Consider the following 23631-nt stretch of genomic DNA (forward strand, 5'->3'; position numbering starts at 1 on the left):
TTCTTTTTCTCTTATGTTGTTTTTCACCTTAATGTCTATTTTATCAGAAATTAATATTGCCACTCCTGCTTTTTTATTTTATTACCGTTCGCTTGATATTTTTTTTTTTTCCACCCCTTAACTCTTAATTTGTTTTTATCTGTGTGTCTAAGGTGGGTCTCTTACAGGCAGCATATCAATGCATCTTTTCTCATCCAGTCTGCCACTCTCTTTATCTTGATTGGTGCATTTAGTCCATTCACATTGAATGTAATTAGTGATAGTATGAATTGAATGCTATCATTCTATTGTGTTTTTTTGTCATGTTGTTGGAGTTTCCTTGGTCCATACACTTTTCTGTACTGAGTTCATTTTGTTGTCAAATGTTTCCTCTCTTTTCTTCTTTATTGTTGGTTTTATGCTTACTAAATCCATATGTTTTCCTTCCTTCTGGATTTGCTTAGGGGAATTGTTAATTTTCTCTGTTATTACCTTGGAGTGAATTCTTGTCTCTCTATTTTTAGAGCAGTCTGTTCTATGAGGACATTGTCCTGTTTTCCTCTCCACTTAGAAGTTTGTACCTAGAACTTTTGTTCCCTGTATTTGGTTAGTTGCTGTTGTCTTGTGCAGATTGGCTTCCTTGAGTTTTAGTGTACAATGTTTTATGGTCTTATTTTGAGCATCTATTTCTGATTTGGTTTTAATGTTAATGTCATGTCCTGATTTTGTTGTTCTCTGTTGTGGGTTCTCTACTGGAAGGACTTCCTTAAGCTTTTCTTGTATGGCTGGCCTGTTTTTCACAAAATGCTTTGATTTGTTTGTCTGAGAATGTCTTGATTTTGCCCTCATATTTGATGGACAGTATGGTTAGATATAGGATTCTTGGTTGGAAGTTCTTTTCCATCAGTGTTTTATATATGCTGTCCCATTGCCTTCTTGCCTGCATGGTTTCTGTTGATTAATCAGAGCTTAGCCTGTTTGATTATTATAAGTAATATTTCTTTTTTCCTGGATAGCTTGCAAAATTCTTTCTTTGTCTTTAGTTTTGGAGAGTTTGATTATGATATTCCTCTGTGTTTTTCTCTTGGGATCTATCCTGTATGGGGTTCTGTGAGCTTCTTGGACAAATATCTTTTCTTCCTTCATGATATGGGGCAAGTTTCTGTTAGTAGGTCTTCCACAATTTTGTCAGTGGTTTTGTTTGCCTCTTCTTGTTCTGGAATTCCAGTGAGGTGTATGTTGTTTCTTTTCATGTCATCTCGTATATCTCTTAGGTTCTCTTCATTTCTATTACATCTTTGTTCTGATTTTTCTACATACAGGCTGGTGTCCAGGGATTTGCATTCTTCAGCCAGTTCTATCCTATTCTTTCGTGCTTCCACTGTATTGTGTAATTCTGTAATTTTGGTATTCATCTTCTGGATTTCTAACTGCTGTTTTTGTTTGAGTTCCAATTGTGTATTAATCTTGTTATTTTGTTCTTGAATGGTTTTTCTGAGTTCTTCCAGGGTAGTGTCTGTGTTCTCCTTGCTTCTGTTTGGGGTTTCCTTAAGCTCTTGTAGAGTTCTGTAAATATACCTTGTAAATATCTTCTTGGATAATTCTATCGCCTCCTCTTCCTTCATGTTTAATGAGACATTTTTTGAGATTTTAATTCTATTGTCCTATCCTGGTTTTTTTGTTATTGTTGTTTGATTTGAGGTTGCCTGTTGTTTCCTAGACATTTTGAAGTTGCTTTTAACTGTTAGTTATGTATTGATTTGTTTTGTCTTGGTTTTATGATTTAATGTTTTGAAAAGGTGGAACTGGTGTATTTTATTTTTTTGGCTATTAATTCAGATATGCTGGGTTGTTCTGCAGTTTTCTTTGTGATGATGGAATCGCAGTGTGGAATGTGGATGCAGGTCTCTGTTTGTCATGAAGAGGGTTTAGTATTCGAGCCGGCAGGTGTTATGGTGGCTGGATGTGGTTTTTCTACTGGATGAGGCAGAGTAGAGATGGAGAAATGAGGAAGAAAAGAGGGGAAAAAAAAAAAAAAAGCTCCAAGGTGCCAGGATCCGTTTTTAGGGCTTTGAGCAGGCTGCTATTGATGGTGTTATACTGTTCCTCACAGGTTCTCAACTCAAGTTCGGCAAGGACTCTAATTGTCAGGGGTCCGCCACTTTCCACCAGATTCAGACAGCCACAAAAACCCTGCTTTCCAGGCCCCTCCATGCCAAAAAGCTGACCTAGGATAACTGCCCCAATCCATGACAGGAGTTCATCCCAGGGCTTGCCCACTCGTTTCGTTAATGTTCTCTCTGCTCCTGCTTCAGCAGTACCTGGAGCCAGAGGGACTTCTGCTCCCTCCCAGCAGTCCCAATTTTATCAATAAAAGCAGGTGCTGAAGGTAGATCTGTAGAGTGGCTGCAGCTTCTCTGGTGCGGTATGTTCTCTCCACTGCCCCAAGGAGGCCTCCAATGCTGAATCTTGCCTGCCTGTGGGCGCTCCGCAGGGCAGGTTCACCTCCTGAAGCCACATTCTTCTTTATATAGTCTAGTTTCTCAGATTATTTGTTCAACATACAGATTGAATAATTCTGGTGAAAGGATACAACCCTGATGCACACTCTTCCTGAATTTAAACCACACTATATCCCCTTGTCTGTTTGAACAACAGCCTCTTGGTCTATGTACAGTTTCCTTATGAGCACAATTAACTGTTGTGGAATTCTTGTTCATCACAATATTATCCAGAATTTGTTATGATCCATACATTCGAATGCCTTTGCATAGTCAGTAACACACAGGTAAACATCTTTCTGATATTCTTTGTTTTTAGCTAAGATCTATCTGATATCAGCAATGACGTGCTTTGTCCCACCCCCTCTTCTGAATCCAGCTTGCATTTCTGGAAGTTCCCTATCAATATACTGCTGCAACCATTTTTTTAATTATCTTCAATAAAATTTTAATTGCATGTGATATTAATGATATTGTTCGATAATTTCTGTAATCTGTTGGATCACCTTTCTTTGGAATGGGCACAAATGTGGATCACTTCCAGGTGGTTGATCAGGTAGCTGTCTTCCAAATTTCATGGTATAAACAGGTAAGTGCCCCCAGTGCTGCATGTGTTTGTTGAAATATCTCAATGGGTATTCCAGCAGTTCTTGCAGCCTTGCTTTCTGCCCATTCCTTTAGTGCTACTTGGACTTCTTCCTTTAATACCATTGGTTTGTAATCATATGCTACCTCTTGAAATAGTTGAGTATCAACCAGTTCTTTTTGACTCTGTGTATTCCTTCCATCTTCTTTTGATGCTTTCTTCATCATTCAGTATTTTGCCCATATCATCCTTCAATATTGCAATTCTTTTGGCTTTCTAACTCCACATGTTTGCACATTTCATTATAATTCTTTGCTTTGCCTTCTTGAGTTACTCTTTGAAATCTTTTGTTCAGCTCTTTTATTTCATCATTTCTTCCATTTGCTTTAGCCCCACTCCATTCAAGAGCAAGTTTCAGAGTGCCTTTTGACATCAGTTTTGGGCTTTTCTTCCTTTCATGTCTTTTTAATGACCTTTTTCTTTCTTTGTATGTAATGTTCTTGATACCATCCCACAACTTATCTGATCTTTGGTCACTGGTGTTTAATGTGTCAAATCCATTCTTCAGATAGTGTCTAAATTCAGGTGGGATACAATCAAGATCATATTTTGGCTCTCCTGTACTTGTTTTAATTTTCTTCAGCTTCAACTTGAACTTTCATATGAGGAATTAATGGTTTCTTCCACAGTCAGCTTCTTCCCTTGTTTTGACTGATAATATTAAGCTTCTCCATCGCTTCTTTCTGATTCCTGTGTATTCCATCTGGCAAGGTCCATGTGTATAGCCACCATTTATGTTTTTAAGAAAAGGCATTTGCAGAATTAGTTGTTGGCCTTGTAAAATTCTATCATGTGATCTCCAGCATCATTTCTATCAAGAACACAATATTTTCCAAGTACCAATTATTCTTCTTGTTTCTGGTTTTCACTTTCCAATTACCACTGTTTATCAATACATCTTAATTACATGTTTAGTAATTTCAGACTGCAGAAGTTAGTAAAAATCTTCAATTTCTTCATCTTTGGCTTTAGTGGTTGGTGTGTAAATTTGAATGAGGTAGTATTAACTGGTCTTCCTTGTAGGCATATGGATATTATCCTATCACTGACAGCATTATACTTTAAGATAGATCTTGAAACATTCTTTTTGATGATGAACATGATGCCATTTCTTTGTCATTCCCAGCATAGTAGACCATATGATTGTCTGATTAAAAACAGTCAGTACTTGTCCATTTCAACTCATTAATACCTACAGTATTATTGTTCTTTATGTGTTCCATTTCATTTTTTACAAATTCCAATCTTCCTAGATTCGTGTGTGGTATATTCCATGTTCTGATTATTAATTAATGTTTGTAGTTGTTTCTTCCCATCTTGAATTGGGCCCATTGACAAATGAAGGTCCTTAAAGCTTGACTCCATCCACCTAACTAAGGTCAACTCTATTTTGAGGAGAGAGCTCTTCCCCAGTCCTATTTTTAGTACCTTCTCAACTGAGGGTCTTATCTTCCTGCACTATATCAGATAATGTTTCATGCTGTTTCATAAAGTTTTCCAGTAATATATCAGACAGTGTTTCACTGCTATTAATAAGGTTTTCAGTGGCCAGTTTTCTCAGAAGTGGATGGCCTCATACTTCTTCCCAGTCTTATTCTGGAAGTTCTGTCCACCATAGGTAACCCTACTTATATTTGAAATAGCAGAGGCATTGCCTCCAGCCTCACAGCAACACGCAAACTACCACAGCACAACAAACTGTCAGCTGAGTGGTGGAAATTAATTATAGAATTCACAAACTCTCTTAGAAAAAAGAATCACATACAAGGTCATGTTAGAACCCAAAATAATAACCCTCATTTGATGGACAAATGCTGTGGGTGTGAAATTAATAAATATGAGTCTGTGGTGATATTCCTTCAGATTAGAAACATATAAAACAGATTTTGTTAAAAGTGTTTATGCATCTTGTTCTATTTTGAGATGGAAAAGATAGATATTCTGTTTCTAGGCATTGTGTCAGAAAAGCCGTTAGATATAAAAATACGCTGAGTGAAAATTATATATCTCATTTACAATAAAGGTAATGAGTAAATTTGAATCACATTTTGTACTATTTCAGTATTACTTTGCATGTAATTTTCCCCCCTTTAAGTATAAAAGTTTTACACTGATTGCTCTTTTTAAGAGTCTTTTCTTTCCCAAATCGCATAATTAAATATTCAAAATGTATTTCTGTTTAATGTTAGAAAACAGGCAGTCTGTATCTTTTTCATAAATCTCTACCTGTTCCTTTCACTAGGATTGTTAGAAAAAGCCTGCCCTATGTGTGAAAACTTTTAAAACTGAAATACTTTGGAGCGACCAGAGGCTAGAATAGGTGAAAACCCCTCTCCATCTCTCCCTCATGAGCTCCTCCCCTCTCCTTTCTCTTTAGTAAACTTGGGTTAAAAAAAAAAAAAAAAAATATTTTGAGATATTAGCAGCCATTTTTTTTCATATACTAAAAAAGTGACCTATAAATGTTTGAGAGACTCAGTGAAATCTTTAAAATAGAAATTAACTGTTTGGACTGTTAACTGATAACTAAAAATTAAATTTGGTTGTGATATTTGTGACATTTAATTTAATTGTATTCTTTTTCTTTCATTTTTAAATAGAAGAAATCTCAAAAGAAAGATAAAGATTTGAAGATATTGGAAAAAGAGGTAATAAATGCTTTTAATTCAATATAAATAAACTGGTATATAATGGAAAGAGAATGATATATACAAGAAACAGATTCAACTGCAGTTTTAGGAGCTGTGTAGGGAGATTATTATGCCATGCAAATCAGTGCCTACAGGTAACAAACAGTTCCTTAGCATGGATACCATATATCAGAGCCTGATTGTGAGTGTGGTAAGCTAGGAAAGTCAATTTTGTTAGCATACCAAAGGACAGATTGAAAATAACCCACTTCATAAGAAATAAAAATCATTATGTCAGATTATTACAATTAGATACATGGATCAAATATTTTGGTATATAGAGCACACTATTGCCATACACTAATCTACATGTTATGGCAGTGAATATCTAGAGAATTGCTTGGTAAAGCACAAAATTCTAGCCAATTATTTGGATTGTGATCAAGTTGTGTTATAACTTGATGAATTTCTCTATACCATATACCTTCCTTATATACCTTCCTCAAGAATGAAATGTTCTAGAGCTGCGCTATCCAAAATGGTAGTACTAGCCACATGCGGCTATTTAAATTAAATGAAATTAACAAGCAGTTTCTCAGTTGCACTAGTTCATTCAAGTGCTCAATAGCCACATACAGTAAGTGGCTACTATTATAGATAGCACATGTCTGCCATGGCAGAAGAAGTTCTATATATATCCAAACCAAAATTGAAACCTACTGCCATCAAGTTGATTCTGACTCAGAAGACCCTATAGGAGAGAGTAGAACTACCACATAGGTTTCCAAGGCTGTAAATCTTTGCTAAAGCACACTGCCATATCTTTGCAGTAGAGCAGCTGGTGAGTTTGAACCACACCTTTTGGTTAACAGCCAAAAGTTTTAACCACTGTGCTACCAGGACTCCTATATATACAGAGAGAGAGAGAGAGAGAGAGGGAGAGAGAGAGGTGTACTTCAAAGTAATGGTTCAACTACCAAATCTATATATAGATCAGGCAGCAGGCTGGAGACCTCTGCTGGCTCACAGGATTGTGGGAGCTAGTGAATCCAAAATCTGTAAGTCAGATGGCAGACCACAGACTTCTACAGGCTTAAATTCCATGATTTGGATGTCAGGTGATGAGAAGAGTGCAGGGTAGAGAAAGAGTGCATGCTCTGCCAGAACATCTCTTTATATGCTGGAGGCAGACCATTCCCTAGTAGATTCCCCTTTCAACTGATTGGTTGATTGCATACGGAAGTTGGTTACATTACATTGCCTTGTGTTGTGTTGTGTTGTGTTGCGTTACGTTACATTACAGAACACCACCAGTCCAGGATCTGGCCAAACCACTGAAAATTATAACCAACCCAAACTGATACATAAAATTAACCACTGTAAGTACTGACCTAGAACACCCACTTCCCTAAATAGTGCTGAGCTGGTCACTGCCAACTTTGCTTTTCTAGCAATCTTTTTTTGGTGCTTGCATTGCTGATAAACTCTTTTCCTGGTGGGCATATATTTTTCTTTTCTTTAATTTTTATAGTGATTTGGTGAAAGCTTATAGAGCAAATTCACTTTCCATACAGCAGCTCACGTACACTTTGTCTCATAATATTGACTTCAAATTTCCCACAATGTAACAGCTCCCCTCATACTTCCTCCCCATAGTTACCTCTTCCCTGCGTCCTTTCCTCCCATGCACTTCTACCCACCCCTTGAGCTGCCTCCCTGTGCATACACAGCCCCTCTATTCTCCCATGACTGATCTCTCCAAGGAGTGTATCTACCTAATGCAAATGTTCAGCTCATATGCCTATCTTCCGCTCAACTGGAAGCCATAGGAATGAGTTCAATTCCAGACCTGAAGGACAGCTCGGGACCATAGTCTCAGTTGTTCTACCAGGCTCTATCAGACCAGCAAACCTGGTCCCTTTTGGTGGGCATATTTTGATATATTAAAACTTTCCATGTAATTATAGTCAAATTTTGATTTAGGACCACAATATATAAAAGGACTCTGTCCAAAAAGGCGGGGGAGGGGGAGTTCTGATTCTTTTTATATTTATTTTAAAATGTTGGCTATTATTTTACGAGTATACATGTCTGATGTAGGCATTAACATTGATAGATGTAATAATTGGCAGAACCAGGGTTAGAGCTGACAATTTGGGTTAGTTGTTTAATCTTTTAGAATAGAGCTTTCTGACAATACAGAACTCTATTTTATTTAATTAAGCTCCACAATATTTGTTATTTGCTTATCTGCTTCATTTGAATTGGTTGTCTATTTGAAAATAAAAATTCACACAAAAAGATCTGGACTTCTGATTGCATATTACAAAATGAGTTCTGACAACACTTGATTGCACATTCCCTCCAGGGTAACAGTGTGCTAGCGCTGCGCTGCATTTGCTCTTCAGCCCTCACCTGATTCTCTATTTATTCTTATGATCCACTTGACCCTATAGACATTGGTGTTTACAAACCCTGTTTCAAGCTAAACTCCTTACCTGTGAAATGAAAAGTGAGATGTAGATAGTTTCATTGTTCTCTTTTCTACTTTACAATACTGTGCTGTAAGTATTAAAGCTCATTCTGCCCTTAGCATCCAGTTCAGAGCTTTTTATGTTAGCAGTATATATTTTCCATCACTATTGAAACTTACCCAAACCAAGTAAAGTGTTGACTTAAAATATTTAAGTGTGACTTAAAACACAGATTGGTAAGAATACGAAAATCAGTGAGAACAGAAAAAACTTTTCCATATGACTTAATACAGCAATGCTTTCTTGAAACTTGATTTATAGCCCAGCAAATAAATAGTCTATTATGGTAAATGTTCAGTATATACTTGAAAAGAATTTATACATCTTGGGTACAGTGTTCTATATGTTAATTAGTTCAGGTTGGTTAAACGTTGTGTTCGGATTTCTCTATTGGTATTTTTGTCTGTTAATTACTGAGAGAGGTGTGTTTAATTCTCCAGCTCTGATTATGGATTAGTTTCCTTCTCCTTTTAGTTCTGTCAGTTTTAGCTTTGCATTATTTTAAAGTTAGATTGTTAGGTGCACACATATTTAATATTATATCTTTCTATTCAATTTATCTTTTTTTTTTTCAATTCACCTTTTCATCATTATAAAATTTCCTCTTTATCACTATCAATACTTTTTGTGTTAAAGTCTGCTTTATATGATATTAATGTAGTCACACCAGTTTTCTTTTGGTTAATATTTCTATGATAAATCTTTTTTATTGTCAATTTGTTTATATTCATATATTTAAAGTACATATCATGTAAACAATATATATCAATTTATTTATATTCATATATTTAAAGTACATATCGTATAAACAATATATACCATACCAGTTGCCATCAAGTTGATTGTGGCTCGTGGTGACCCCGTGTATGTCAGAGTAGACTGTGCTCCACAGAGTTTTCAGTGGCTGGTTTTTCAGAAGTACCTCTGTGCTCCTTTCTTCCAAGACTCCTCTGAGTGGACTTGAACCTCCAACTTTTCAGTTAGCAAAGCTACCAGTTTGAAAAACCCAGAGACTAAACAGTTGGGCATCTTGACTCTTAGGAAAGGTTATTTTTCTCTCTGGAGTTTTAGTTAATCTAATCCTTTTTCCTAAATATTTGATACGTTTAAAAATACTTTTTGGTCATGTATCAGTTTATTTTTTCCTATTTGTAGCAATGAGAGGGATTGCTGATGCCTACTAAAGCCTACCCAGAAGCCTAGCTCTACCTTGTTGAAATAGAAGTAAATAAATATATGTTTAACATTTCAAACTCTAATTTGAACTTATGTAATTAGAACTATAGACAGTAAGAACTCTTATAGGCAGACTGCCTAAGTGAATAAATACCTTAGTTGACCTGGAAGTTTATCACAATTCAAATTTTTCAGTTTTAAAATATAAATTTTAAGATGTATCATAAGGTAGTTATGATTGTACAAACATTAGTAAAATTAGAATGTCTAAGAGCATAATGTAAAAATGAAGAATTTTTTAGAAGAATTCATGTTTTAATTACCAATGCTATCTATTTAAATTAACATTATATCTGTGAGTCATTTATTTATCACCTTGTTTTCATCCAGATTCGTGTTCTTGTGCAAGAACGTGGTGCTCAGGACAAGCGGATCCAGGATCTGGAAACTGAGTTTGAGAAGATGGAAGCAAAGTTAAATGCTGCAGTCAGGGAAAAAACTTCTCTCTCTGCAAATAATGCTTCACTGGAAAAGCAGCTTATTGAATTAACCAAGACTAATGAACTTCTAAAATCTAAGGTATTTGAACCTCAAAATCACATTTATTATTTGAACAAATAATAAATGTATTTTTTCTCATTATAGTTGTTTGGGAATTTTAGGCTCTAGTGTAGCTCTATTCCTTCTCTGAATGTATCTTAAATGTTAAGCTGCTTCAAATAGGGAGCTCTGATGGCATACTGCCTAAGGCATGTGACTGCTAACCAGAAGGCTGGCAATAGGAGGCATTATTTCATCCTTTTTTTATTGTGCCTGGAACATGAGAGGTTATATAGCAAACAAGTGACTTTGTGTCTTAATAGCTGAAATTTGCTTACCCTGCTTAAAAGTCTTTCCCAGTAAATAAGACCATTATTAAAATCACAGAATTTATATCTAGAAGTCACCTTAAACATCTTTCTCTGAAATAAATAGCATAACAGCAGGCTTCCATCTCTAATCTTTTTGGTAATAAAGTGTAAAATGAATAAACTGATGAACTAAATGTTTTCAATAAAACAATTATGATTATTAATATTCTAATAGATCTTAGAGGCTTAACATAGTCATCTTGCTTACAAACTCACTACCGACGAGTCGACCGCCACTCATAGCGACGCCTCCTTGGGTTTCCGAGGCAGTATCTCTACAGAAGTAGATTGCCCAATCTTCCTTCCGAGGAGTGGCTGATGGTTTTAAACTGCCAGTCTTCTGGTTAGTAGTCAAATGCCTTAGGTACTAAACCACCAGAGTCCCATAGGAATTGTTGTTGTTGTTGTTAAGTGCCGTCGAGTAGTTTCCGACTCATAGCGACCCCATGCACAGCAGAACGAAACACTGCCCGATCCCGCGCCAGCCCCACAATCCCTGCTATACTTGATCCCATCATTGCAGCCACCGTATCAATCCATCTCGTTGAAGGCCTCCCCCTGTTTCGTTGACCCTCCACCCTACCAAGCATGACATCCTTCTCCAGGGAATGGTCCCTTCTTACAACATGACCAAAATAGGTGAGATGAAGTCTGGCCATTCTTGCTTCCAAGGAGCATTCTGGCTGCACTTCCTCCAGGACAGATCTGGTAGTTCTTTTAGCAGTCCATTGTACTTTCAGCATTCTTCGCCAGCACCACAACTCAAAAGCATCAACTCTTCTTCGGTCTTCCTTATTCATTGTCCAGCTCTCACATGCATACCAGGTGATTGGAAATATCATGGCTTGTGTCAGGCACACCTTAGTCCTCAATGAGATATCCTTGCTCCTCAGCACTTGAAACAGTTCCTTCGCAGTTGACTTTCCCAATGCTACACGTCGTCTAATGTCCTGACTGCTGCTTCCGTTGGCATCGATTGTAGAACCAAGCAACGTGAATTCTTTGACAACTTCAATCTTCTCTCCATTTATTGTGATGCTGCTCATTGGTCCAGTTGTGAGGATTTTTGTTTTCTTTAGATTGAGACGTAATCCATACTGCAGACTGTATTCTTCAACCTTCATCAGTAGGTGCCTTAAGTCATCCTCACTTTCAGCAAGCAAAGTTGTATCGTCTGCATATCTCAGGTTGTTAATGACTCTTCCTCCAATCCTGATACCACGTTTTTCTTCATCTAGTCCAGCTTCTCGGATTATTTGCTCAGCATATAGATTGAATAAGTGTGGAGACAGAATACAACCCTGACGCACTCCCTTCTTGATTTTAAACCATGTAGTGTCCCCTTGTTCTGTTCGAACGACAGCCTCCTGGTCAAGGTACAGATTCCTCAGGAGTACAATCAAGTGCTCGGGGATTCCCATTCTTCTCAATGTTGTCCATAATTTGTCATGATCCACACAATCAAATGCCTTTGCATAGTCAATAAAACACAAGTAAACATCTTGCTGGTATTCCCTGCCTTGAGCCAAGATCCATCTGACAACAGCTATGATATCCCTTGTTCCACGTCCTCTTCTGAATCCGGCTTGAACCTCTGGAAGTTCTCTATCAATATACTGCTGCAAACGTTTCTGAATTATCTTCAGTAAGATCTTACTTGCATGTGATATTAATGATATTGTTCTATAATTTCTACATTCTGTGGGATCACCTTTCTTTGGAATGGGCACAAATATGGATCTCTTCCAGTCAGTTGGCCAGGTAGCTGTCCTCCAAATCTCTTGGCATAACTGAGTGAGTGCCTCCAACGGGGCATCTGTTTGTTGAAATATCTCAATCGGTATGCCATCAATTCCCGGAGCCTTGTTCTTCGCCAGTTCTTTCATTGCAGCTTTGACTTCTTCCTTCATTACCATTGGTTGTAGATGATATGCCACTTCCTGAAATGGATGAAGATCGATCAGTTCTTTTTGGTACAGTGACTCTGTGTATTCCTGCCATCTTCTCTTGATGTTTCCTGCATCATTCAATATTTTGCCCATAGAATCTCTCAATATTGCAACTCGAGGCTTAAATTTTTTCTTCAGTTCTTTCAGTTTGAGAAATGCTGAGCATGTTCTTCCTTTTTGGTTTTCAAACTCCAGGTCTTTGCACATTTCATTATAGTAATTGGCTTTGTCTACTCGAGCTGCTCTTTGAAATCTTCTGTTCGGCCCATAGGAATAGAGGGAGCATATAAATTGCTACTCATTTAATTTAAAGTGTCACTTAGGACCTATAATGTACTAGGCTCTTGCTTACAAAGGAAATAAGAGGATCGTCAGGGAAGACTTTACAGTGGATGATAACTTGATCAGGACTTTCATGAAAAAGTATGAGTTGAGGGATGGAGCCAATTTCTAAAAGGAGAATACCATACAAAGGCATGGAAACCTCAAATATTTAACATGTCTGGTCTGGAGAACTATCATTGGCTTTGACAATTCAGGAGTATACAATGTAACAGATACAGGAGTCATAGGATAAAGCAGTTTTAGCTAGTCTTCACATTCAAACAAGAGAGATGGATTTAAGAGAGATGGAAGCAAAGAGACATCAACTTACAGAAATAATCAGGTGAGAGGAGAAGGTTATGAACTGAAATGATGATGGAGAGGAAAATTAGACTAAAGAGATATTGAAGAAGTAAAATAGATAAGGTTTTACTGATTGGTTAGATGTAAAACTAGGGAGGGATCATTACCATAGTTTTGCAAATAACATGCCCACATAAATAGCGCATGTGTGCATATAAAATGCATAGTAAACGAATGTGCAAAGGAGTTGTGTGCAGTTGAAAAAAAAAAACTAAAATGTGTGTGTTATTTGTGTAAAAGTATAATATTCTATTGCACTGCTGATTTCAGAATGTAAAAAGCATTAAAGCTGGGTGTCTCATTTAGGGAGAACGAGAGCAGCTGAATAACTTTATACAGTCTCTTACCTAGTAAGTAGCTGTGTTGGCTCTGGCTTTAATCACTTTGCCAAGACTTATTTCTAGTGACTTAAATTTTAGGATATCATATACCCCTGAGAAACCTTTCCTCAGAAGCACTCATATTTGCAAAACATGAAAAAGTGTGTGTGATCTTAAGGAGCTTATAAGTTCATTACAGGCCATCTTTATACTCTTTAATGAGCTGTAGAACTCAGAATAAGCACTTCTCCTTTGCAATATTAAATTTAAAGCTGCCCTCCCTTTGACTATAAAGTGTATCAAGCACTGGAGGCAGGACTTGCTGATACCAGCTAGCAAGATGTGTACTAGTGAAAGCTATTTTAGGCAGTCATTAGCTTGGTGTCTCTGGCAGCCAGATGAAATATAGGTTCTCTGACACCTCCAACTCTGACAAACGTGAATTGTATGTTTACTAATGTTTGTTCAAATGCCATAATTTTAAAGTGTCATAATAATTATCTCTTTTGCTGTGAGAGTATTTCCTGAGAGAGAGAAAGACGGTAGAATTCAAATAGGATTTTTAATCTCCTGCTAAGGAAAGAATTGTGGGATGAGTTGTGGGATGACATTAAGAACATGATATATGAAGAAAGCAAAAGGTTATTAAAAAGACAGGAAAGGAAGAAAAGACCAAAATGGATGTCAGAAGAGACTCTGATACTTACTCTTGAATGGAGAGTATTATCTAAAGCAAATGGAAGAAATGTGACAAGATAAAAGAGCTAAACAGAACATTTGAAAGAGCAACTCGAGAAGACATAGTAAATTATTATAATGAAATATGCAAAGACCTGGAGTTAGAAAACCACAAGGTAAGAACATGCTTGGCATGTTTCAAGCAGAAAAAACTGAAGAAAAAATTTAAGTGCCATGTTGCAATACTGAAGGATTCTATGGGCAAAACAGTGAATGACACAGGAAACATCGAAAGAAGATGCAAGGAATATACAGAGTCACTGTACCAAAAAGAATTGATGGACATTTACCCATTGCAGGAGGTAGCCTATGATCAAGAACTAATGGTATTGATGGAAGAAGTTCAAGCTACATTGAAGGCATTGGTAAAAAAACAAGGATCAAGGAATTGATGGAATACCCATTGAGTTGTTCATCACATGATGCAGTGCTGGAGGTGCTCACTCATCTATGCCAAGAAATTTGAAAGATGGCTAACAGGCCAAACTACTGGAAGAGATCCATATTTGTGCCCATTCCAAAGAAAGGTGATCCCACAGAATGTGGAAATTATCAAACAATATCATTAATACCACAAGCAAGTACAATTTTGCTGAAAACAATTCTAAAATGGTTGTATTAGTATATTGACAGGGAATTGCCAGAAATTCAACCAAGATTCAGAAGAGGGCATGGAATGAGCATCATTGCTAATGTTAGGTGGACTTTGGCTGAAAGCAAAGAATACCACAAAGATGTTTACCTGTATTTTATTGACTTTGCAAAGGCATTCAACTCTGTGGATCATAACAAGTTATGGATAGCATTGTGACAAATGGGAATTCCAGAACATTAATTGTGCTAATGAGGAACCTATACATAGACCAAGAGGCTGTCATTTAAACAGAATAAGGGGATACTGCATGGTTTAAAATCAGCAAGAGTGCATGTCAGGGTTGCACTCTTTTCACCGTATTTATTCAGTCTATAGTAGCATAGTGGCTAAGACACTTGCCTGCTAACCAGACGGCTGGCGGTTCAAACCCACCAGCCACTCCTCGGAAGGAAGGTTGGGCAATCCTACTGCCGTAGTGATACTGCCTCGGAAACCCAAGGAGGGGTCGCTATGAGTCGGGTTTGACTCGACGGCACATAACAACAACAACAATGCTGAGCAAAGAATCTGATAAACTGGATTATATAAAGAAGAGTACAGCATCAGTATTGGAAGACTGATAAAGAACCTGTGATGTGCAGATGATACAACCTTGCTTGCTGAAAGTGAAAATGACTTGAAGCTCTTCCTGATGAAGATTAAAGACTGCAGTCTTCAGTATGGATTAAACCTTAATATAAAGAAAACATGAGTCAGGGCCAACTCAACGGCAAATAACAACAACATAAAGAAAACAAAAATCCTCATAACTGGACCTGTATGCAACAGCATGGTAAAGGGAGAAAAGATTCAAATTGTCAAAGATTTCATTTCATTTGGATCCGCAATCAATGCCCATGGAAATAGCAATCAAGTAATCAGATGATGTATTATTGCACTGGGCAAACAAATCTGGTACAAAAGTCTTCTTTAAAATGTTAAAAGAGCAAAGATGTCACTTGGAAATCTAAGGTGTGCCATGATATTTTCAATAGCCTCATAGGCATTTGAAAGGTGGACAATGAATAAGGAAGGCTGAAGAAGAATTGATGCATATGAATTGTGTTGGCTAATAATACTGGAAATAACCATGGACCACCAGAAGAATAAACAAAATCTGTCTTGGAAGTACAGCAGGAATGCTCCTTAGAAGTGAGAATGGCCAGACTTCATCTCACCTGCTTTGGTCACGTTGTCAGAAGGGATGAGTCCCTGGAGAAGGATATCATGCTATGTAAAGTAGAGGGTCAGTGAAAAAGGGGAAGACCCTCAATGAGATGGATTGACACAGTGCAATAATGGGCTGAAGGATAGCAAAGATAGTGAAAATGGCACAGTACCAGGCAGTGTTTTCATCCTGTTGTATATAGGGTCTCTGTGAGTTAGAACCAACTCAATAGCACCTAACAACAAGGAAAGAATTGCTTTCTATCAAGCACGCAGTTTTGTATTACCCACAATTTAGACATAAGAAAATTAGAAGCATGCTATGGACACTTTCTTCTGTGAGTCATAGATTAGAGGAAGAAGTTACTTGAAATGAATATCGTATATATCATTGTAGAGAGAAAAGCCACTCAGTCTATAAAAATGAATTTAACAGGATTTATTCAGAAAAATGAAAACAAATAAAATACATCCAAATGTAAGAAGACACAAGCCCACATAAAAAGAACTGGTAACAACTTCTAACTAAGGCATATATAATCCAAGGAATAAAGATTATAATCTTTGTTCTGTCATTGTTTGATGTCATAAGGAGGATAGGTTAAGGGTGAGGAATGGGCATATATTGGATGAGTGGATATAAAGAATCACAGTGATTGATTTCAGGAACTAATTAGAGATTTTCAATTATAATTACATAGCTTTCAGGTGGGGTCATACCACATCACACTGGTGGATGTTTACACAGCTTTTACCAGATGTTTCAGGAGTGGGTGAAAATTCCCCCTGGTGCCAACTTCTCATTCCCCCCAAAACAGCTTGTTAAACAAAAACCTTAATTTTAAGGGGTCTTGGAAACTTTAGGTAAGGCTGGCTCCAAACCCTTTCAAGCAATTCTTTTATCACATCTTTGTCATGAAGAAATGTTTCTTGGCTCACTTCATAGAAAAAGTTACCTGTGTCAAGATCCTCTCCCTTAGTGTATATTTCTCTTACATCCTGGCTTGACTATAGAGAGAAATTACTTAGTTTTTATGGCTTCTAGCAATTAACCAGCCAGATAACAAGAGCTTGTAAAGGGAATTGACTTGCAGCTGAGCAAATAGACTCCTAGGCACACAGATGAGTAGGAACAGTTTAATTCAGCAAGAACTGAGTTAAATTCAGTCATTCAGTTTTGGTCAAAAAGGCTCTATGAATTTCTCCTTTACATCTTAATAGGACTCCTGGCTTTCCAAACTTGTAGGCCTTTGGGCTATTGGCAGAGGTGTACATTCTTGCCTCTGCCACTTAATAGTTGAGTGGCCATGGGCAAATATTCACCTTCTCTGATTTAATTTTCTCATCATTAATGTGGATAATAGAACTTTCCTCATGAAATTACTATAAATATAAACTAAGACAACCCGTGGATACTCTGCACACAGTACTCAATAGCTATTAGCAGCTACAGTTATTTCATCTCACATTCTTTGGACATGTTATCAGGTGGGACCAGTCAGTGGAGGAGGACTTCATGCTTGGTAAAGTAGAGGGTCAGCAAACAAGAAGATCCTCAGTGAGATGGATTTTCATGGTAGCTGCACCAGTGGGTTCAAATGTAGCAGTGATTGTGAGGGTGGCTCAGAAAAGGATAGTGTTTCATTCTCTTGTATGTTGTTTTGAGTCAGAACTGACTCAATGACACTAACAACAACAATTACTAATTACCTTTATGGAATGAGCAGGATTGGCTCATTCCTGCTTGGCTCACAGCCCTTGGCTTTTACGAATATCGTTTCTACCACTGGCTGTTTGAACAGAGGAGGTTAAAGTTAGAGCATCAGGATGCAGTGCTTTCTAGATGCATACATCTTTAATTGTTAAAAGTTAGGGTGCATAAGAATCAAACATGGAGATGAAATTCTGATTTAGAAGGTCAGGGATGACCCCTATAATCTACATATTTCCAAGACACGACAGGTGACTCAGATGCACATATTTATGCAAAAATGTTTCAAAAAATCCTCCCTAAGAGGTTTGTTTCAAAGGCTTCCAGTGGACTCTGCAGCATATAGAGGTAGTGACTACCCACACTACCTTTTTTTTTCAATTAAAAAAAAAAGGTCACTTTGAAGAAAAGGATGAATTAGAACAGTAATATGCACTCAATAATTGTGGTATTGGTCAAAGACTTTTCTCTACCAAAGTATATTGCAGGCTAATTATAGCCCCAATAATAGGTAGAATAATTAATATTTAATTAATTTTATATATGACTTAGCAGAAAATGTTTCTGAATGTTTTTCTCTTGTTTTGTTGTAGTTTTCTGAAGATGGTAACCAGAAGAATATGAGAATTCTGAGCCTGGAGTTGATGAAACTAAGAAACAAAAGAGAAACAAAGATGAAGGTGAGTGATACTTTTGGTAAGTTTGCTGGGCCTGGGTCTCATTTCTCATTTCCTAAAACGTATCTCTGTTGTATAGAGTATGCTGGCTAAGCAAGAAGGCATGGAAATGAAGCTGCAGGTCACCCAGAGGAATCTTGAAGAATCTCATGGGAAAATAGCACAGCTTGAGGGGAAACTGTAAGTGGCTGAAAAAAGAAAGAGAAACTGTTAAGTGTAACTGATTCTCAGTTAGCCTCTCTCAGCTAGTTATTACTTACCAAATTTTAACCTTATTGCCTCCATCTCATTGTCAGTACCCTCAGTACTTACCTCATCACCCCCTCTCATTGTTCTATTTGTCTTCCTAAGTAACAGCCCAGTCCTAATCACTCCCAAACATTTTATACTGGGAAATTGTATGAATGTGTTACTTTTGTACACCATGTGTTAATAAAGAGGAAAGGCCTCATGATCTTTCTAATATCATAATCTTATTGAGGTGCTATCAGATCAAAATTCAGAAATACTAGCATAAGAAGTTGTGATTAATGCACATTCCTTGCCTTCTTTTTATTATTGAGCTATAATTTACATACAAATGCACAGATCTTAAGTCCTCAGTTTGATGAGTTTTGACAGTTTTGTACTTCTCTGTATCCACTAACCAAACAAGATAAAGAACATTTCATCCCCCTAGAAAGTTCTTTCATGCCCCTTCCTACTCCTTCCTTGCTTCCTAACACTGTTTCCCTACCTCCACAACCACTTTCTGACTTCGTCTATCATTACACATTATTTTTTCCCTTTTTTGGAAGTTTATCATACCATTAATTTGTGTGTGTGTGTGTGTGTGTATTTGTATATGTTACTTCTTTTGCTTAACTTAATATTTTGAGATTTGTCCATGCTATTCTTTGCATTATAATTCATTCCTTTTTATTTCTGAGTAGCATTCCATTTTATGCATGTAACTCTGTTTACTGTATTCCAATTTATGAATATTTGAACCATTTCCAGTTTCTGACTATTGTGAATTAAGCTGCTATGAGCATGTTCTATTTCTTATTGTGGACATATGTTTTTTATTTCTTTTGGGTAAACATCAAAGAATAACATTGCTGGGTCATAGGCAGTGTATGCTTAACTTTCTAGGAAACTGCCAAGTAACTGTTCAAAGTGGCTGTATCATTTTACATTCCCACTGTCTGGTGGCATAGTGCCTAAGGCATTTGACTGCTAATCAGGCTGGCGGTTCAAACCCACCAGCCACTCCTCGAAAGGAAGGTTGGGCGATCTACTTCTGTAGTGATACAGCCTCGGAAACCCAAGGAGGGGACACCATGAGTAGGATCCAGCTCCACAGCAGTGGTTGCGTTTTACTGTCAACGTGTAACAGTTGTAGTTATTCCACATTTTCACTAACATTTAATATTGACAGTCTTTTTGATTTTAGCCTTTCTAATGGATGTGAAGTTGTATCTAATTTGTGATTTTTAATTGATTACTAATAATAGTGGCCATCTTTTCATATGCTTATTAACCATTCATGTATCTCTTTTTATAAAGTGTCTGTTTAAGTCTCTCATCCATTTTTTAAATTAGGTTATTTGTCTTTTTACTGTTGACTTTTAGGAGTTCTTTATATGTGTATCTTAGATACAAGTTCTTTGTCAAATATATGACTGATTGTTTTCCTCCAGTGTTTTCTAATAAAGCCCAATAGTTTTTGTAGGCTTACTTTTTTTTTTCCTAATGATATCTTTTGATGAGCAGCTGTTTTTATTTTGATGAAATCTAATATATTGCTTTTCTTATTTTATATAGTTATTTTATGAACTTTCCATAAAAGCACCCCCAAGGTAGTGAAGATACTCTCCTAGGTTGGCCTCCCAGAGCTTTATGATTCTACATTTGTCATTTAAGTCTATGATCCATTTGCAATCATTATTCTTCTTTTAGTATGATATAGGGATCAAGATTTACTTTTATCCATAAGAATATTTAGATATTTTAGCTCCATTTATGAAAAGATTCTCCTTTCACATTGTATTGCTTTTTAAAAATAACAATTGAATTTTTATTTTTGTAGCTTTCAAGAGTTTCTCCATGTACACATCATGTTATCTGTGATTAACAAGTTTTACTTATTTTCAATTTTAATGCCTTTTCCCTTTTTTTTTTCTTTCTATTCCACTGTTATGTTCTTAACCTGCTATACAGCTTCCTTTGAAGGGCTTAGGGCTTTGATTGGAGCCTTCTGATTGCAGAATAGAGAAAGATTCACTAGGATAGTGCCTCTTAGACCTAGTGCTGATAGGTATCGAGAATTATTCCTTTCTTCTCAGTATTTCTCAAAGCCATTATTTTATATTGCTATAAATTTATGATATTGAATTTACTATCTTCTGTGTGCCAGTATTATGATAGGAGTTATGAGGAGTACAGAGATGAAGCTAGGTGAGTGGCCTTTGTCTTCTAGGAGGCCATTATCTAATGGAGGAGATGAACACATAAATAACTAAATAAAAGGCAGTTTGGGACAAAGACTTTAATAGCATACAAAATGTTATTTTGTTTGTGTCATGGGTAGGGAAAACCTGGAAATTATGAAAAGGATTATTTGTAACACTTGCAGCATTGTAGATGATGCTCACTATCATTGTAACAGAATACATTTAGAAAGCTCTCTCACTTGTCTCCTATTTACAAATATATCAAGGACTTCAGAATTCACAAAAATAATGCATAAGAGTTTGGACTTAGCAGTCAGCCTGCCTGATACAAGAGTATCTGGTACATAATAAGTATTATGTGTGATTACTAAATAAAAAAACAAATGTAGTAATATATACTTTTTTTAATTTTTTAGTGTTTCTGTAGAGAAAGAAAAGATTGATGAAAAATCTGAAACAGTGAAACTCTTAGAATACATTGAAGAAATTAGGTAATATGAATTATAGTTTTAAGTTGGACTTTATTTTGTTGAATGCTGATGAATATATTATTTTCATCATTTTGTGCTTGATTTCCCTTGTGCCAAAATAGATGTAGTGTTTAAAATAATTTGTTTTAATGCAGTTGTGCATCAGATCAAGTGGAAAAATACAAGGTAGATATTGCCCAGTTAGAAGAAAGTTTAAAAGAGAAGAATCATGAAATTTTAAGCCTTAAGCAATCTCTCAAGGAAAATGCTGTTATATTGTCTAAAAAAGTAGAAGACCTGAATGCTAGATGTCAGCTGCTTGAAAAAGAAAAAGGTATTATAGTATTTCTACTATTACTTTCTTTAATTAAGTACTCATATAGTTTTTAACAAAAATTAAGTTTTGCTAAAACACATTTTTGTAATTATTCAAATAAATAACACAAAATCTTCCATATATGAGTTTTTGACTAATACAATGTTTGTTCTCTGTTTATATGAATGTATAGCTTGTCTTGATTGAAATATATACAGTAGTGCAGTTCTAGACTTCCCAACTGGGTGGCCATTTATAATTGTTAGATATATAGAACTAGGTTTGGGGATTTTACTAGATTCTAGAACCTGCCAAACTTGTTAAGTATTTTTGTTCTAAATTACCATTCTACAACTATGATTCAGTAAAGCTAATTTAGATTCTGGGATAGGTTCACTTTTATTGTCTCTTGGAGGATAGAAATCCCTTGGATAAACAATAATAATGAAACTGAAGAAATCATATGAATGCAGCTCACCTTAATTAGGTTTATCTACATTTAAGACTTTAACTATAAATTTATGTGTAACAATTTCTATACTTGCTTAGCTCTTCACTAAATGATTTTTCTCAATATATCTCTTGATTCTTTTGTTTATATGTTAAATGGTACTTTCAAAGATTCTATCATTCTAACTTCCCAAATGGTCTAAATTAATACTTTTTAACTTAGTAGCTTTGGTTGATTCAGTGCAAAATGATTCTTTTATATTCATTAAATATACAAACTTCAGAGTTAGGGTTCCCCCCTTTAGAAATACTTGATAACATATGAAAAAAATAGTATGGGAGTTGGGTTTCTCAAAGTTGAAATTAGTGTCGAGTTACATTATTCTTAATGTTTTCCCTTTTATAGAAGACCTTGTCATCAGGGATAGAGAACAAGTTGAAAATCTAAATACTGAGATACAAAACTTAAAAGAGAAGTTTATTCTTGAAAGACAAGAACATGAAAAACTACAACAAAAAGAGTTACAATTTGATTCACTTCTGCAAAAAGAGAAGGTAGTAATTTTATGTAAAAAAAAAAAAAACACTGTCATCAAGTCAATTCCTACTCATAGTGTGACCCTGTAGCCCTAGAGGACAGAGTAGCACTGCCCCATAAGATAGGGTTTCTAAGACTATAAATCTTTATGGAAGCAAACTACTTCATCGTTTTCTTTCAGAACGACGGCTGGTGGGTTCGAACTACTGGCCTTTTGGTTAGCAGCCAAATGCCTTCACCACTGCACCACCAGAGGGCCATGTATATACATATCCCAAAGCCTTTAAATTATATATATCCTTTCATTCAACAATTCTTTTAGAATCATACCCTGAGGAAAATAATTATTGTTGTTGTTGTTGTTATGTGCTGTAGAGTCATCTCCAACTCATAGGGACCCCTCCTTGGGTTTCCAAGGAGGTATCTCGAGGGAAGTAGATTGCCCGTAGATTGCCTGGTCTCCCTTCCAAGGAGTGGCTGGTGGGTTTGAACCAGCCTTCTGGTTAGTAGGCAAGTGCTTAGGCACTACACCACCAGAGCTCTCAAAATAATTATAGATATGCTAAAGGTTTAGCTACAAAGATATTCACAGGGTTATTGACAATGTGAAAAACTTTTAAGTACTAGATGCCACAAAATAGGGAAATAAATTTTTAATACTTTCAGGCCCATTCTTGTCATAGATTGCTATGTAGGCATTAATTATGTAGAAGTATGTCTAATGATACAAGAAACAAAAAAGATTTTTCAAATCTAGATTATGGAAAAAACATTTTACATAACACTAAGGAGAAATAAAATCCACTGGGGGAAAAAATGGGCACACGATAAAAACAAGCTTTTCTCCATGTAGTCTGTAAACAACAAAAGAGTAATAATCAAGGAAAGTAAATAACTATATTTCACTTATGAGATTGGTGCAAATTAAGACAATTGATAATATAATATGTTGAGGAGAAATCACAATGAAAGTTTTATATAATATTGTGTGAGAAAAGTATATGATTACAGCAAGTTGTAAACAGATGTAAAATACGATTTTAATTTTATAAGGAGTTTGTGTGTGTCACCCAGAGGAAAGACTGGAATGATATTTACTACTGTAAAGTGTTAACAAGTTTCAGGATAATTTATGAAAAAGTGAAGCTCTTAAATTTAGTTT

At 36.1% G+C, this 23631-nt stretch overlaps 1 protein-coding gene across 1 annotated transcript in view; it reads left to right on the forward strand.

Moving 5' to 3' along the window:
* Positions 1–23631, forward strand: part of HMMR (hyaluronan mediated motility receptor) — an 80599-nt gene that overhangs the window by 35888 nt on the left and 21080 nt on the right. The window contains 7 exon segments of the mRNA XM_042782270.1: positions 5730–5774; positions 9857–10045; positions 18177–18263; positions 18340–18440; positions 21112–21186; positions 21321–21499; positions 22338–22486. Coding sequence (XP_042638204.1) covers positions 5730–5774; positions 9857–10045; positions 18177–18263; positions 18340–18440; positions 21112–21186; positions 21321–21499; positions 22338–22486 — 825 coding nt within the window.

This window comes from Orycteropus afer, unplaced genomic scaffold, assembly GCF_000298275.1.
Source record: "Orycteropus afer afer isolate SDZICR_OR568_19922 unplaced genomic scaffold, OryAfe1.0 scaffold00279, whole genome shotgun sequence".
Classification (NCBI taxonomy): Eukaryota; Metazoa; Chordata; class Mammalia; order Tubulidentata; family Orycteropodidae; genus Orycteropus; species Orycteropus afer.